This window comes from Saccopteryx bilineata, chromosome 6 (genome assembly GCF_036850765.1).
Source record: "Saccopteryx bilineata isolate mSacBil1 chromosome 6, mSacBil1_pri_phased_curated, whole genome shotgun sequence".
NCBI lineage: Eukaryota > Metazoa > Chordata > Mammalia > Chiroptera > Emballonuridae > Saccopteryx > Saccopteryx bilineata.
In genome coordinates this window covers 125,823,870-125,839,552 of record NC_089495.1, presented here as the reverse complement: position 1 = coordinate 125,839,552, position 15,683 = coordinate 125,823,870, and the positions used below count along the sequence as shown (strand labels likewise).

The following is a 15,683-nucleotide window of genomic DNA, read 5'->3' as shown; positions in this document are numbered from 1 at the left end:
TCAGGTGTACGGCTGGTAAAAAACCTGAGCTGGAGGTTTGCTTTCTAGCACCACACTGGTTTCCTAGCTCCCAGTGGATAATTGTGTGCTGTGGGCGTCCGGTTTCTAGAACTGATAAGCTTCGATTCCACACTCTTGGGCTTGACTTGGGGAAGAGCCGTCAATGCCCCAGACTGTATGTAGTCTACTCACATACAATTTTAATAAACTGCTTCGTGTGGACGCCAGTCCAGGGTGGTGTGGAAACTGTGTGGGAAAAGGACCGAGTGCCATTAGACGGCTGACATAAAGTTCCAACCAGGGAAGACACAGGAAGGTATAAAAAGTTGACTTAAAAAAACAAAAACAATTTAGCCTGACCAGGCAGTGGCGCAGTGGATAGAGCATCAGACTGGGATGCAGAGGACCCAGGTTCGAGACCCCGAATTCGCCAGCTTGAGCGCAGGCTCATCTGGTTTGGGCAAAAAACCCACCAGCTTGAACCCAAGGTCACTGGCCCCAGCAAGGGGTTACTCGGTCTGCTGAAGGCCCACGGTCAAGGCACATATGAGAAAGCATCAATGAACAACTAAGGTGTTGCAACGCGCAACGAAAAACTAATGATTGATGCTTCTCATTTCTCTCCGTTCCTGTCTGTCTGTCCCTGTCTATCCCTCTCTCTGACTCACTGTCTCTGTAAAAAATAAATTTAAAAAACCAAACAAATAAACAAAAACAACAATTTAGCCTGACCAGGCGGTGACGCAGTGGATAGAGCATCGGACTGGGATGCAGAGGACCCAGGTTCGAGACCCCGAGGTCGCCAGCTTGAGCGCGGGCTCATCTGGTTTGAGCAAAAGCCCACCAGCTTGGACACAAGGTCACTGGCTTGAGCAAGGGGTTACTTGGTCTGCTGAAGGCCCACGGTCAAGGCACATATAAGAAAGCAATCAATGAACAAACAACTAAGGTGTCGCAATGAAAAACTGATGATTGATGCTTCTCATCTCTCTCCGTTCCTGTCTGTCTGTCCCTATCTCTCTCTGTCTCTGTCTCTGTATAAAACAAACAAACAAAAAACCCCCCAAATTTATATTCTGGGGTCACTCAGCTTAGAGGGACCCTGTCCTATATGGGATCTTCCCTTCCTTCCCCCCAGCCCCCCCCACACATATTAAAAGCTTTGAGACATTCCCTGTATCAGTGGTCCCCAACCTTTTTTGGGCCACGGACTGGTTTAATGTCAGAAAATATTTTCAAGGACCAGCCTTTAGGGTGGGACAGATAAATGTATCACGTGACCGAGACAAGCGTCAAGAGTGAGTCTTAGATGGATGTAACAGGGAATCGTCATTTTTTAAAAATAAAACATCGTTCAGACTTAAATATAAATAAAATGGAAATAATGTAAGGTATTTATTCTTTCTCTGCAGGCTGGTATCGGTCCGCGGCCCAGGGGTCGAGGACACTGCCCTATATTATAGTCCTGAAGCTATTCCAGAGTTTTCCCAAAAAGGGCAAATTATATCTATTCTCTGTAGTCTCAGAAGAGAGAGAAGTGAGGAACTTTTACCTACAAAGTAAGCTTTAATTATATGGAAAGGTGCTGTCTCTGGCCATGCCAGCTCATGGACAGCCCTTTTATATCTGTTTTTTATGTGTTTCAAAGAAGAAAAAAAAGGCTAACTCGCGTCACCCAGGTGCTGTCTGTGGGCCTTCAGAGCAAGGCTGGAGCAGTGTCCCCATTGGTGCGGAGGTCAGGGGACGTCTGCGGAGGAAGAAGGAACAGGCTCTAAGCTGCAGTCATATTGGTAGAATTGGGGGTTGTCCATTTGGGTGTGTGCAGTTCTGGCTCTGGGCCTGGGTGTGGACATGTGAATGAATGACAAGGAGCCTGATAGCTGTGTCCAGCTACGAAAGGAGAGCCAAGTCATGACCCGCTGTGCCGCCCCCATACCCGCAGGCCAGGACTGCCCGCTTGGTGCGATGGTCAGCTAAGCTTATTCCTGGGCCCCGGGGCCGCATTTTAACCAGCATCTCAGGTGATAATGGTGCAGGTGGCCTATGGGCGAGTCTGGAGAGTTGCTGGTGTTGGCACTGAAGTTACACAGCTGAACTGGAGCAGCTGTAGCCTCGGAGCCGGAGGAGGGGTCAGGCGTGGGTGTGGGGGCCTGATTGGGAGACTCTTGGAGAGGCTCATGGGAGACATGTGGGGCTCAGCTTCTATGAGCGAGAAGGCTGGCGAGGAGGGACAGATCAGACACGGACATGGAGTGGAGACCATTTCTAGGGCTTCGCTGCTCTAAGCGTGGTCCGTGGGCCAGTGGCACATTCCCTGGGAGGTCCTGAAACATCAGAACCTCTGCTTTGTCCCAGGCCTGCTGAGTCAGAACCTTTTCATAGACTCGAGAAGCACCCATGCTAGGTCCTACCTTTTGGTGTTTAGGTAAAATACTTGAATGGGAAGGGGAGGGTGGTCTGTTTGATGAGCACAGGTCCCTCTCAGCACCTCTCTGTCACAGGAGGTCAGAAGTCAGGTGAGGACAAGCCAACCCAGGACTGAGTCCTGGCTCCCAGCTCAGACCTTTCTCAGCTGCAGCATAGGAGCCAGGATTGGGGATCTGCCTGCTTGGACTGGAATCCTTGCTGCTCCACTTATGAGCTGTGTGGCCATAAGCAAGTTGTTTAACCTCTCTGAGACCCAGTTCCCACATTGGAAAGTGGGAAAAGGAATAGAGCTCCTCTCCCACAGTGAGATGGGAAGACTGTGTGGGAGGGTGTACATGGAGGGTGTGAGCAGCCTGAGTCACATGGGTCTGCCATCAGTGAGGTCTCCATCGTAATCAGGGCCATGTCTATAGGTAAGCTCCATTTCATCTTGTTTTCTTCGCGTACGTCACCTTGTTGCGTTGTTTGGTTCAACGTCAATGAATGTACATATAGTCCTGGGGCTCAGATCATATGGCAGGGGGCTCTAGCCAAGAATATGGTGCATGCAAGGCTGTTGGAGGCTGGCACAGGGAGAAAGGTGGCAATCAGGATACCAGTTCATGATCTGAGAAGAGGCAGCTTTGAGTCCTATTGTCCCTGGAGACCTTCAGGCCCCCTGTCATGACTGTGCTCTCCAAAGGGTGTGACCTCTGTGCACTGGTTACTTGGGGAATGTGCGTACAAGGCATGTACACATTCTCCAGGCCTCACCATGGTGAGCGGCATGGCATCAGGGAGGGAGGGTCTCTAGTAGCACTGTCACCGTAAAGCCCTAACAACTGCAGGGCCTGGGTCTTTGTCATGACCACCACTAATTAGCTGTGTGACCACTCGCTTCGTGCAGGCAGGCCCATTTAAAAGCTCTGATACAGGCCCGTGAGGATTGGTCATGGGCAGCTATATCACCTGAATGGCCTTAGGTGGGCAGCATGATGCCTCTTGTCAATGTGAGGGAACAGGAGGTCGCGGGGGATGCCTGCAGGGGCTGTAGTTCCCCTGAGCGATGGACAGCAGCTGGCGTAGGGCAGCCTGTTCAGGTCTGGGGGCCAGGATCAGAAGCCAGGGGGTGACTCTGACCCCCTAGGATGCCCAGGGCACAGTGGTCCCAAGCTGAACAAGTGAAGAGGGTTTTCAAGGTTACAGTGTGGAGGGCAGGGAGACATCCATGAGGATCCAGTTACTGAACTGTGGTGGGACTACAATTCTGGATTCAAGATCTCTGCCCAGATGGTTGATGTTTTTATCCATTTGTGTATTTCCAGGGAAACCCACTTATTAGCAGTGGGATTCCTGACCCAGAGGGCCTGACTCAGAATGAGGGAGTGGGTGCTCCTAGTGGGAGGGGCCCATCCAGGGTTTACTCACTGTCTGCTGCTTAACAGAGGGCCTGAGCCAGGCCCAGAAATAGACTTTGGTTCCTGGGGTGCCATTTGCTCCATTCTGTCCAGGTATCTTCCAAGATCGTTGAAGGGACCTTTGCAGCTGCTCAGATCTCTCCCCACCTGTTTGGATACCCTGTGGCCACTCCCCAGCAAGGGGGAAGCTCCGTTTCTGGCATTTGAGACCCAGACTCCACCCCAGCGCCTTGCCGTGAATTGGGAAATTAATTTCCTCTGAGCCCCCATTGCTCTGCGTGGCACGTGCTTTTGTTTCTCATGGGCATAGACTTAGAGTAGAATTGCTGGATCATAGGGGAGTGCTACCTTTATGTATGTATGTGTACACACACACACACACACACACACACACACCTGCCAGGCTGATTTCCATTTTGTGTTCCCAGCAGCTGTGTGTGACACTCCAGTTGCTCCCTGTCCTCCCAACACTTACTGTCTGTCTCACAGTAACCATCCGAGCAGGGGTGGAGTTGTGTCTCCTCTTAGCATCATTGTGCAGGTCCCTAACAACTGTTGATGTTGAGCGTGTTTGTGAGGTTTGTCAATCCCAAGTACATCTTCTCTGCTGACCATTCGTTTCAACCTTTTGCTCATTTTTCAGTGGAATCCCTTGTCTTCTGACGGGGTTGTGAGAGTCGTTTATGTGTCCTGAATTCAGGCGTTGTGTCAGATGTATGACCTGCAGTGTTTCTTGCCAGTCTGTGCCTTGTGCTTGTGCTTGATAATGGTGTCTTTGGAAACGGAATGGTTTTTTCATTTTGATGGTGCCCTGTATCAATTTGCTTTATCGCTTGTGCTGTTAGTGTTGTGTCTAAGATGTCTTTGCGTAACCTAAGGTCACGAAGGTGCACTCCTGTTTTCTTCTGAGCATTTATAGTTTCAGACCTTATATTAAGGTCTATGACCTGTTTTGAGTTCATTTTTGCGTGTAAGGTATATAATTTTGTCTATGGTGAGATAAGGTTCTAAATTCACTGTTTTTTTGCATATGGATATCCAATGGTCCCAGAACCATTTCTTAAGGAAAAAATAACCCTATGCCCCCCTCCTCCCCTGAGTTCAGTTGCTTTGGCCCCTTTGTTTAAAACTTCCATCATCTTGTTTAGTGTGCCCACTTTCCTCCCTCTCCTCTTGTTCATTATGGTGGTGGGCACACTGGTAGAATATAATATTAACCACTGTTCTAAGTGGTCAAAGTTACCAAAGCTGATAGCAGTGAGACCAGCCAAGGTTGGTCACAGTCACTGTGGTTGACCTGAGAGGCCTGTCTCAGCCACTTGCCAGCTGTGTGTTTTGGGTTCAGGTTCTTAATCACTTCCTGCCTCAGTTTTCCCACCTGTGAACCAGGGTGATAATAGCTCCTCGCTCCAAAGGTTACTATAAAAAAGTGCCTGGAGGCCCTGGCTGGTTGGCTCAGTGGTAGAGCGTTGGCCTGGCGTGCGGAAGTCCCAGGTTTGATTCCCGGCCAGGGCACACAGGAGAAGCGCCCATCTGCTTCTCCACCCCTCCCCCTCTAGACCTTCCTCTCTGTCTCTTCCCTTCCCGCAGCCCGCGGCTCCATTGGAGCAAAGATGGCCTGGGCGCTGGGGATGGCTCCATGGCCTTTGCCTCAGGCACTAGAGTGGCTCTGGTCACAACAGAGCAATGCCCTGGATGGGCAGAGCATTGCCCCCTGGTGGGCATGCCGGGTGGATCCCGGTCTGGCGCATGTGGGAGTCTGACTGCCTCCCCGTTTCCAGCTTCAGAAAAATACAAAAAAAAAAAAAAGTGCCTGGAATGGAGCTGCAGGTAACACAATGGTTCTGTAATTGAGGTAGTGTCTCTGCAGCTAGGACCTTGGGCTCTGATGGCTCAGCCTAGCTGCACACAGACCAAGTAAGAGCAGGTGAGGGTGGCCGAGAGGATCTCCTGCAGATGGAAGTTGTCCAGGGAGCTGCTTCTTTAGTTCACAGGCTGGCTGGCTGGCTGGCTTTGACCTCAGTGGCAAGTGCTGGCAGACACTACTCCATGCTCACCTGGACGGGCCTGAGGCCGTGTTACTTCCTGATGCCCAAGAGGCCTCCTCTGATAGTTACATGAGGAAAGAGCTGGGACTCAGAAGAACAGAAATAACACCAGCTTAGTCTCCCCTCTGATTGTTTGCAGTGGATTCTAGTACCAAATGTGCATACACACTCACCTGTATGCACACATGCACAGTCCTCCTCCCCATACATTCCTCCCCGCTTACACGCCTCCCTGTGCACACGCTTCCCCATGTACACACCTCCCTGCTTAAATGCCTCACCCTGCACATGTTCGCTCCCCCCCAGCCCCAACACACACACCATGCCTAGCAGGCTCCTCCTCCTCTACCCTGTCCTCCTTTCGTTTATAAATAGTTCTCCTTCCAGAGCACCCATCATTTGCGTCCTTTTTCCCCGCCTCACACATCTGTTTAGAACAGGACTCTCAGCCTTGGCACTGTGGACGTTGAGCCAGATCATTCTGTTGTGATCCTAGCACCTCAGGGCCATCCTGTGCGTTGTGGTTTGTTTAGCAGTGTCCCTGGCCTCCACCCACGCGGTGCCAATAGCACCTCCTTCCAGTTGTGGCAAAGATGTCTCCAGTCATTGACACAGGTTTCCCATTGAAAACAGTGGCTCTACAGGACCTTCTTAAAGGTGTGCAAGACAGAAATTTGGAGACAGAGAATGGGCCCTGGGGCGGGTGTGGAGGGAAAGAGTGGTGGGGACACGTTTGTGTCTGTCCCCTCATTCAGAGCCCATGTGCCTTGTCCCCAGGGCCTTGCTTACTCTCTAGGCAGCAGCATGTGTCCTGCCCTTCATGCTTGACGTGGAACAGCCATAGCATCTTGTGGCTCCTCGGCATCTGGCGCCCTTGTTCCCCTGCCCTTGGCTTTCACCAGCTGTCCTCCGAAGCCATGTCTGTCAAGGTCTCCGGCATGAAAAGGAACATCAAGAGAGCCGCCCACCTGAGTCCCCATCCCAATGACAAAGTATGGCAGAAACACAAATTGCTGCACGTCCAAGAGAAGGGAGACCTTGCTGTGCAGAGAAGCCTGAACCGTAGGCAGTGGAAAAGCTCTCAGCTCCAGCGCTTGGCCAAAGAGCTAAGGGCAGAGTGGCAGAAGGCCCTTCACCAGCACATCCGAAGCCTGGAAAGGCTATATAGAGCACATCTACTAGGTGTGGGAGGACGGTGGGCCAGGGAACATGACTCGGGGGGGCAAGCCCAGCGAGGAGCAGCCTGGCAGCCCAGGGCCTGGAAGAAACAGAGCACCACCAGCAGAGGAGAGAGGTGGCACAAAGAAGAACTGGTCAGGCTGAACCCCTGGTGCACCAAGTCCTGGAGGAGAGTGGGTGGCATGGAGAAGAACGGGGCCAGCAAAGTCGTGGGCCTGCCGCATCCTTCCCCCAGCCCCCCTGACAAGAATCAAGGGAAATGGGGGCCTTCAAGGAAGACCAGTGGTGGCCACTGTCCCTCTGATCCTCAGACAAATGGAGGCCTGGGCACGAGAAAGCTCTGGACTACTGCAGGGGGGGTCATGCTTCAGGGGGAAAGGGAAAAAGACCTCACCCAGAGCAGGAGGAGGCAGCCGGGGAGGACTGCTCGTCAGGTTCCAGGCCTGGAAAACAACTGTCTGGGTCAGAGTCCCAAGGGCTCAGGGGATGATTTGGAACAGCTGGGACCAGTCAGCTCAACCCATGGATGGAGAGCCTTGCCCCAGGCATCCCTGTGCCAGTGCGGTGGCAAGAGCAAGTGGCAGAGAGAGCTGCAGTGGGCCTTTGAGCAGTTGTTTAATATAAACAGGAAGCTGAAAAGACACCTGACCTTCTACCTTGAGTGCAGGCTGGGGTTGGACGTGCACCCCAGTGAAGAGCGGGGCTTCTCAGAGGTGCACAGACACCAAGGTGCGACCCAGAGGGAGAAGACAGTGGCAGATGCCAAGACAGAGATGGTTACTGCTGGGGGAGCCACACATCTAGCCAGGGTGGACACCTGCCAGTCGCTGTCCAGAGCCGACCTGCAGAAGTTACTGAGCAAGCTCGGGAGCCAGAACTATCAGATGTTGGTCAAGCCCACGTCCAAGGAGGAGAGGAGCCTGTTGTCTCCCAAGGCAGGAACACCTGTCAGTGAGGAGAGCCCACTCTGGCGTGGCTTAGAGTTCAGATGTGAACCGGCCAGACTGGACGCACTGTCACTGCAGCTTCACCTGCCAGAACAGGTGGACAGAGCGGGCTCAGTGGCATCCAGACAGAAGCACAGAAGGGAGCAGAGAAGACTAACACAGCTGGAATTGCTTGGACCCCCAGGGTTGAGCTTGGAAACCCACAGCCAGACCTCACGTGAAAGTGAGAGGGGGAAACAGATGAGAGCCCGCCCGGCTCATAGCAAGGGTTTCTCCTCCTGGAACCAGGAGAAGGAAGGGGGATGTGAGCATGGTCCCGCTTTCTCCCCAGCCAGCAGTGGCAGCACCACCGATGACGAGGGCAGCAGGCATAGTTGGAGGCTCCGTGACCTTCAACAGCAGATTGTGGAGCAAAACAAGTTGCACAAGCAGTTTCTTGAAGAAGCCAGGAAACACTTGCGAGAGTTTCAGATGATATGTTAAAAGTGCAAGTCCCACTATGATTAATACATACATCTCTGATGCCCAGGCATGATGCCGGAACTTGGACCCAAGCCTGTGAGATCTGTGTTTGTTATCGGTCCCCTGTCCTCGTTCCCCCATTGTGACTTTAAAACTGAGTCCTACTCAGGAGGGCTCCCCTAATATGGAAACAGGAACCCACGTGGATGCAGTGATGACAGGTCTGGCCAGGGCAGCACAGAGACAGGCCCCAGAGCCACAGGCACAGTCCAGGTAAATTAGTCACTTCAGTGTTAGATGAATAAACATGGGGCTTTCAGGGTCGTCCAAGATCAGACAGGCACGGTTTCAAAAGCTACATCATCAGTTGCTTAGCTGCGAGGGGAGGTACTAACATAAGGGTTTAACTAAAACCTCTCTTCCTCTTTCATACCAGCAAATGACATTATTTAAGGGGACATTACTGGCCTGACCTGTGGTGGCGCAGTGGATAAAGCGTCGACCTGGAATGCTGAGGTCGCTGGTTCAAAACCCTGGGCTTGCCTGGTCAAGGCACATATGGGAGTTGTTGCTTCCTGCTCCTCCCCCTGTTCTCTCTCTCTCTATCCCTCTCTCTCTCCCCTCTCTCTCTAATAAAAATGAATAAATAAAATTTAAAAAGTAAATAAATTAAAAAAAGAGGACATTACTTAGTAACATCCTTGTAACTAATATTAATAAATGGATGGTGGGGGAGAGTGAGAAGAAAGGAAAGGAGGGAGCCTGACCAGACAGTGGCACAGTGGATAGAGCGTCAGACTGGGACACGGAGGACCCAGGTTTGAAACCCCGAGGTTGCCAGCTTGAGCGCAGGCTCATTTGGTTTGAGCACAGCTCACTAGCTTGAACCAAGGTCGCTGGCTTGAGCAAGGGGTCACTTGGTCTGCTGCAGTCCCCAGTCAAGGCACATATGAGAAACAATCAATGACAACTAAGGAGCTGCAATGAAGAATTGATGCTTCTCATCTCTCTCCTTTCCTGTCTGTCCCTATCTGTCCTCTGTCTCTGTCACAAAAGAAATAAAAATTAAAAATTAAAAAAAAAGGAAGGGAGCCCTGGCCGGTTGGCTCAGTGGTAGAGCGTCGGCCTGGCGTGCAGAAGTCCCGGGTTCGATTTCCGGCCAGGGCACACAGGAGAAGTGCCCACCTGCTTCTCCACCCCTCCCCCTCTCCTTCCTCTCTGTCTCTCTCTTCCCCTCCTGCAGCTGAGGCTCCATTGGAGCAAAGATGGCCCGGGTGCTGGGGATGGCTCCTTGGCCTCTGCCCCAGGCGCTAGAGTGGCTCTGGTTGCAACAGAGCGTCGCCCCCTGGTGAGCAGAGTGTCGCCCCCTGGTGGGCGTGCTGGGTGGATCCCGGTCGGGCGCATGCGGGAGTCTGTCTGACTGTCTCTCCCCATTTCCAGCTTCGGGGGGGGGGGAAAGAAGGGAGGGAGAAAGACTAAAGGAAGAAGGGGAGGAAGAAAGAAGGAGGAGGAGGAAAGAGACAGACGGGGAATTGTTTCCAGGCACTTATCCCTAGTTGGCCACCGTGCGGGGCTGCCAGTGGTGGGGGGAGCTGGGTATCCAGTCAGTATCTTCTCCCAGTATCTAATCAGCAGCCATGGAGACCCCACACTGGGTAGATTTTATCTGCCAGTTGCATCTTGGGACAGGGGATGGGGGGGATGACAAACTTTTTTCTGCCAAAAAGCCAGATAGTAACTAGTTGAGGCTTTGCAGTCTACAGTGTCCACTATGCACCCCTGTGTAGACAAAGTATAAATGAATGGGTATAGTTGATTCCAAAAATAGGTGGGAGTTAGACATGGCCCTGAGCCATAGTTAACTGACTCCTGGGCTAGCATATCAAGGGGCTGGTCCCCAGCTTCCTCTCATCTCCCTTCCAAGGTCTTCAGATACACTGAGTTGAATCAAGTATACTTTAGTTGTGACACATTTGCACCATTGGTCCATGAACGGCCTCTTCCTTTTATGCATATTTTATAGACAAAGTAGTAAACAATTGTGAGCTCACCATGCAAACTCGAGATCTGGAATATTTGCTGAAAGGCAGCTTGTTACTTCCTCTTGCTGAATGCCCCCCCCCTCAGCTATATGCCTCCTGACAGGGGTGGTGTGGTGGGGGGGGGGTGAGGAGGTGAAGGGGTGGGGGGTGCGGGGTGGGGGAATGGGGGGAGGTTGCCTTGCATTTCATGATGTAGATCTATACAAAGACACACCCACGAAGTGCTACATTGTTGAGTTTGACTTGTGTTCGAACTTGATAAAAAGGATGTTATATCATGGGTGTCCTTTTGGGAGTTTTTCTTGGACTCAGCTCAGTTAAGTTATCTGTACCACAGGCTGGTGTCTTACTCATTGTGCTGCAGTCTCACTCATTCATCATGTGACACTCTGAGCCATTGTCCCAGCATCATTGCTTCTTTGTCTTACATCTGTTCCCAAGAAGAACTGCATCCCTAATGTATTTGGATCCAAAAGGCTGGGAGTCAAAGCATGCTCAGGGAAGATTTGAGCACCATGCAGGACGTGGGTTTAGGAAAGGTCCCATTGTTCCTTTTCTACCCCCCCAAATGTTGATCTTATGCTGTTTCTCCTTCACTAATACTGAGTGACTGACCTGCCCTGTTGAATGGAGATGTACAGTGAACTTCACACATGGAAAGTCCTAGGACTTAAGTTCGGGGAGGGGGGGTCTAAGACAATGAGACAGTGATGACAGATGGCAGTGGTAGGATGCCCAGGGAGGTGTGGGTGACTGACCAGTGGCATGTCCCCAAGAAACCTGAGCCTGGCCTCCCTAAGGACTATCAAGAACCCCCCAAACATGCCCACTTGTATAGAGCCGTAACAGCCTCTCATGAGGTGGTTTTGGCTTTGTTTTTAAACCCCTAGCTTGCGTGAGGTTTAACCTTACACCCAGCTCACGCTTTTATCGTGTGGGTTTCCACTGTCTGTCCGTGGCTTTTCCACGTGACATAGAGTGCTCCCTGCCGGTTTATGTCTGGTAACTGCTTCCGAATGGCAGGGGCAGGGCTGCAAAGGGGCCCAACAGTTTGATCTAAGAACAACGTGATCGAGAAAGCAACCCTGTGACGGGCAGGGCTGCCCTTATGAGGATGACTTGTGGGAGAGGGTGCCGCCTTTTGGTTGATGCTCAGCCTTGCGTGTGACAGGACCACCTGCCACTCTGGTCTGCCCCTGTGGGATCACCTCGGCCTAAGAGCTTGGTGCTATGGGATCACTGGGTTTAAAGCCGTGGCCACAGGGGACCCAAATATTGCATAATGCGTCCTTCCTGACTTGTCCTGGAAGCCACAGCCTAATGAATGGACTGACCTGCCTTTGAGTGGATTATTTCTGTTTTCTGTTCCAAATGTCAGATTTGTGGTCCATGAGTTCTAGGTTAAGAATCGCCCCTTCTTGGCCACACTTGAGCTAAAAGTAGGTGTGGGAGACAGGCAGCGAGACACGGTGCAGGGTGACTCATCTCTGCCCGGACAGTTACACCTACACGGTCCCTTGGCAGAAGGACAAGACACCCTGCCCTTTCCCACCTATCCCATAGAAGGCTACAAGAGGACGGGCACTTCTTTGCCCAGGCCAGTGGTGTGGGAAATGAAACCCTCACAGTGAAATCCCCAGGGCCTGCCCCACCAAAATATGGCCCCCAGTGATTCTTAAGACTCATCTCTGCAAGATCCCTGTCTTTGCTCCTCTTGGTCACTTAGATGCAGCTGAACTGGGGTGCCGAGGGCTCTGCAGAGCACCGGAAGGCAGGGTGCAGTGCCTGGAAGGTTTCCGAGAAGCACTCAGTGGCATGAGGACCCCTGACACATGGCTGCATGCACCTTCATCCTCTGAAGCCCTTCCCTGGCCCTCCCCCGTGGGTGCTTCCTCCGTGTCTTCCAGAGCTTCCCATGGGGTTATTGCTTCTGCTTCTACATTTGGGGGCAGCTTCCCTGTTCCTGTCTCACTCTATCTCCTAGAACAGGGGTCCCCAAACTACGGCCCGTGGGCCACATGCAGCCCCCTGAGGCCATTTATCTGGCCCCCGCTGCACTTCCGGAAGGGGCACCTCTTTCATTGGTGGTCAGTGAGAGAAGCATAGTTCCCATTGAAATACTGGTCAATTTGTTGATTTAAATTTACTTGTTCTTTATTTTAAATATTGTATTTGTTCTCGTTTTGTTTTTTTATTTTAAATAAGATTTGTGCAGTGTGCATAGGGATTTGTTCATAGTTTTTTTTATAGTCCGGCCCTCCAACGGTCTGAGGGACAGTGAACTGGCCCCCCCTGTGTAAAAAGTTTGGGGACCCCTGTCCTAGAACCTTCCTTGTCCAGTCACTTCCTTGCAGCTCTGCCTTCTCCCCAGACCTCAGGGATTTAGGAAGGTGTCCATGGCCAACCGGATGGTAGACAGGTCACCCTGTTTGTCCGAGGGGTTTGTAGGGAAGGGTAGCATTGGCTGTGCGTGCTGCCGAGGTCCACTGTTCATAGGCAGGAAAAGCAAGCAGCATTCACCCTGCCATGCAGGCCTCTTGCATAGCTGGGCTAGGGGGCATTGTTAGTTTTGGGCGTGACCCCACATTCCAGGTGTGCTGCCCTGCTGGTCCTCACACTTGTCTGCTCCCCCTACCCCCACCTAGCCAGGTGTATAGCCACAGTATGTGTGATAACATCTGGGACCTCAGAAATATAAGATAATAGGAAAAATAAGATTTTCAAAGTCAGGGGAAGCTGGGGATCTTCTCTGACCTTCAATAATTCTTCCAGTGCTGGGAGAGGCAGCCAGATGCAGATGTCATGCTGCCTCTAGTCCCTTCCTTCTGTGCCATAGAAGTGCCTCCATTTCTTGCAGATAGGGTTCTGACCCCCACCCTGTCCCGGGCTGGAGACAGGAAGGCTGATTGACACCCACCACCATGCACTACAGCTCCACGGGCTTTATCTGCAAGGCTGAGCCAGTAAGGACTAGACCAGGGGTCCCCAAATTTTTACACAGGGGGCCAGTTCACTGTCCCTCAGAACGTTGGAGGACCAGACTATAAAAAAACTATGAACAAATCCCTATGCACACTGCACATATCTTATTTTAAAGTAAAAAAACAAAATGGGAACAAATACAATATTTAAAATAAAGAACAAGTAAATTTAAATCAACAAACTGGTATTTCAATGGGAACTATGGGTCTGCTTTTGGCTAATGAGATGGTCAATGTGCTCCTCTCACTGACCACCAATGAAAGAGGTGTCCCTTCTGGAAGTGCGGCGGGGGCCTGATAAATGGCCTCAGGGGGCTGCATGCGGCCCACGGGCCGTAGTTTGGGGACCCCTGGACTAGACTGCACCATGGGGCACAAGCCGCCCATCACCCATGTGAGTTTTCTCCACAGTGGACACGGAGGTTCCAGCACTTACACCCCCTTTTCTGTATTCTCATTGAGAAACAGCAGACTGGGGTCAGACCACAGACCTCAGAGTCCCCACATCATTCATGCTGATGGGCCTAAGCCATGGGCCCAGACCTCGAGTAGTCACTCCCAAAAGTGGGGCAGCCTGTGGAGGAACAGGCATGCCTGGGGTCACCGCCCACCCACGGCAGCATTGGGCAGGACCCTGGTCTGCTGCCCCTTAGTGCCAAGCTGTCCAGATGGCCTCTCTGGGCCCTTCCTTAGCTTTAGGGTGGGGAGGGTTTGAGGGGCATCTGGGTCACCCCTCAGAGACTGTCCAGGCCTCCTCCCTGCCCCACGCTGCTCCTGCCGGTTGCTCCAGGCCCTGGGCTTGCAGGGCTGAGCTTGGCTGCTCCTTGGGGTCTTGGCGGAGGAAGTGAGAGCAGCAATCCCCTCCACAAAGCTGCACTGTTCTCAGCAAATCCTCCCAGGAGAGGGTGCATTTTTTTCAAATGATTCAGCAGCACGTGAACGGGAAGGGCCGAGCTCAGAGCTTCAGGAATGTAACCAAGGTCTCTGACATGAGATCCCACAGAGCCCACACGGAGGCTGGAGGAGGGCGTCCAGGCTGGAGTCAGGGTGGTGTCAGGGTCCTGGGGTGTTGGGGAGGGCAGCTGGACGGTGATGCTGCAGCTTTATCCTGCATGGCGGGTGCTTGCGTGCTTAGAGGAGACCATTTCCTCCTGTGCCAAGATTGGGGTGGAGGGAGCAAATGGACAGGAAATGGAGATGGGAGAACCGGTCTCCATGGAGACAGGCATCCAGTGGACTACGGCTCACAAGTGTATGCTGAAATTTACAGCGGCATTGGGCAGGCCTGGCAAATGCCCAGGTACCAGGATCATGGGCAGCATGGCCTGGAGCTGGGACTTCACCTCATCACTCTCCCTGTCCCACCCTCAACCCCAAAACACATCTGCTCTGACAGTTGTCATTCCAGACATTTCTAGTCCTGGCCCGAGAGACACTGGACAAGTCTTGCCCTCATCCTGGACGGGCATGGCTCTGCCTAGACCTAGGGGCATCTGCTGGTTCTGGGCATGGGCAGGTTTGCAGGGGCCTGAGGGTGAGTCTGGTCTCTCACAGCCACTGCAGGGACAAAAGAAGCCCTTGGTTTCCCCTCAGCAGTTCAGGGCTGTTTTTAGTTACTAAATGACAACCCCTTTTTTTCTCGTTTCCCAAAAGGAGTGAACTTGGAGGAGGTCTGCCCCACCGCTGACCAAAAGGGGCCAGGCTTGGAGGCCCGGGAAGGCACACTGAGTGCTTGGGGAAACCCTCCGCGGTGGTGGCCGCCTGTGGCGGTGTGGGGCTGAGCGGACAGTGAGGCTGGAGGGGCTGGGCGCTCCCATGGGCTTCGTGGCACCTGGTCAGCACTGACATCATGTGTCCCTTGTGACATCTCCCAGGCTGCTCAACCGCACCATTCCTTATGCAGCTCAGGGTGTGGCCTCGAAACCCGAGTGTCAGAACAGACCTGTAATCTGTGCATGCACGACCCTCTTTCTAGGTCACTGGCCCCTCTAGCCAGTGAGGTCAGCCCACCTGCTAATGAAGCAGATGCAGTTCTGTGGGAAAGGGGCAAAACCTTTGCTATGCCCCCAAGGTAGCCTGAGTCAAGTTTAGTTAAATGCAAGTGGTTAGGGATCCTCAGTAATTGAGGAGCAGTGCCCCCCTCCTTCCAAGTGACAAGCCATGGGAGCTAGTTGCAGGCATTTGTGAGGGCTTTAGTAGC

General features: G+C 52.5%; 2 protein-coding genes across 2 annotated transcripts in view; both read left to right on the top strand.

Annotated features, from left to right (window-relative positions):
- Nucleotides 1-15,683, top strand: part of TIMP2 (TIMP metallopeptidase inhibitor 2) — a 51,710-nt gene that overhangs the window by 13,689 nt on the left and 22,338 nt on the right. The window lies entirely within an intron of this gene.
- On the top strand, nt 6,811-8,481 carry CEP295NL (CEP295 N-terminal like). Its single transcript, XM_066235711.1, has one exon. It carries the CDS (start codon nt 6,811-6,813, stop codon nt 8,479-8,481), a length of 1,671 nt encoding a protein of 556 aa, XP_066091808.1.

Excerpts from the sequence above, each read along its gene's own strand:
- CEP295NL (XM_066235711.1), top strand. The coding sequence starts at position 6,811 with ATGAAAAGGAACATCAAGAGAGCCGCCCACCTGAGTCCCCATCCCAAT.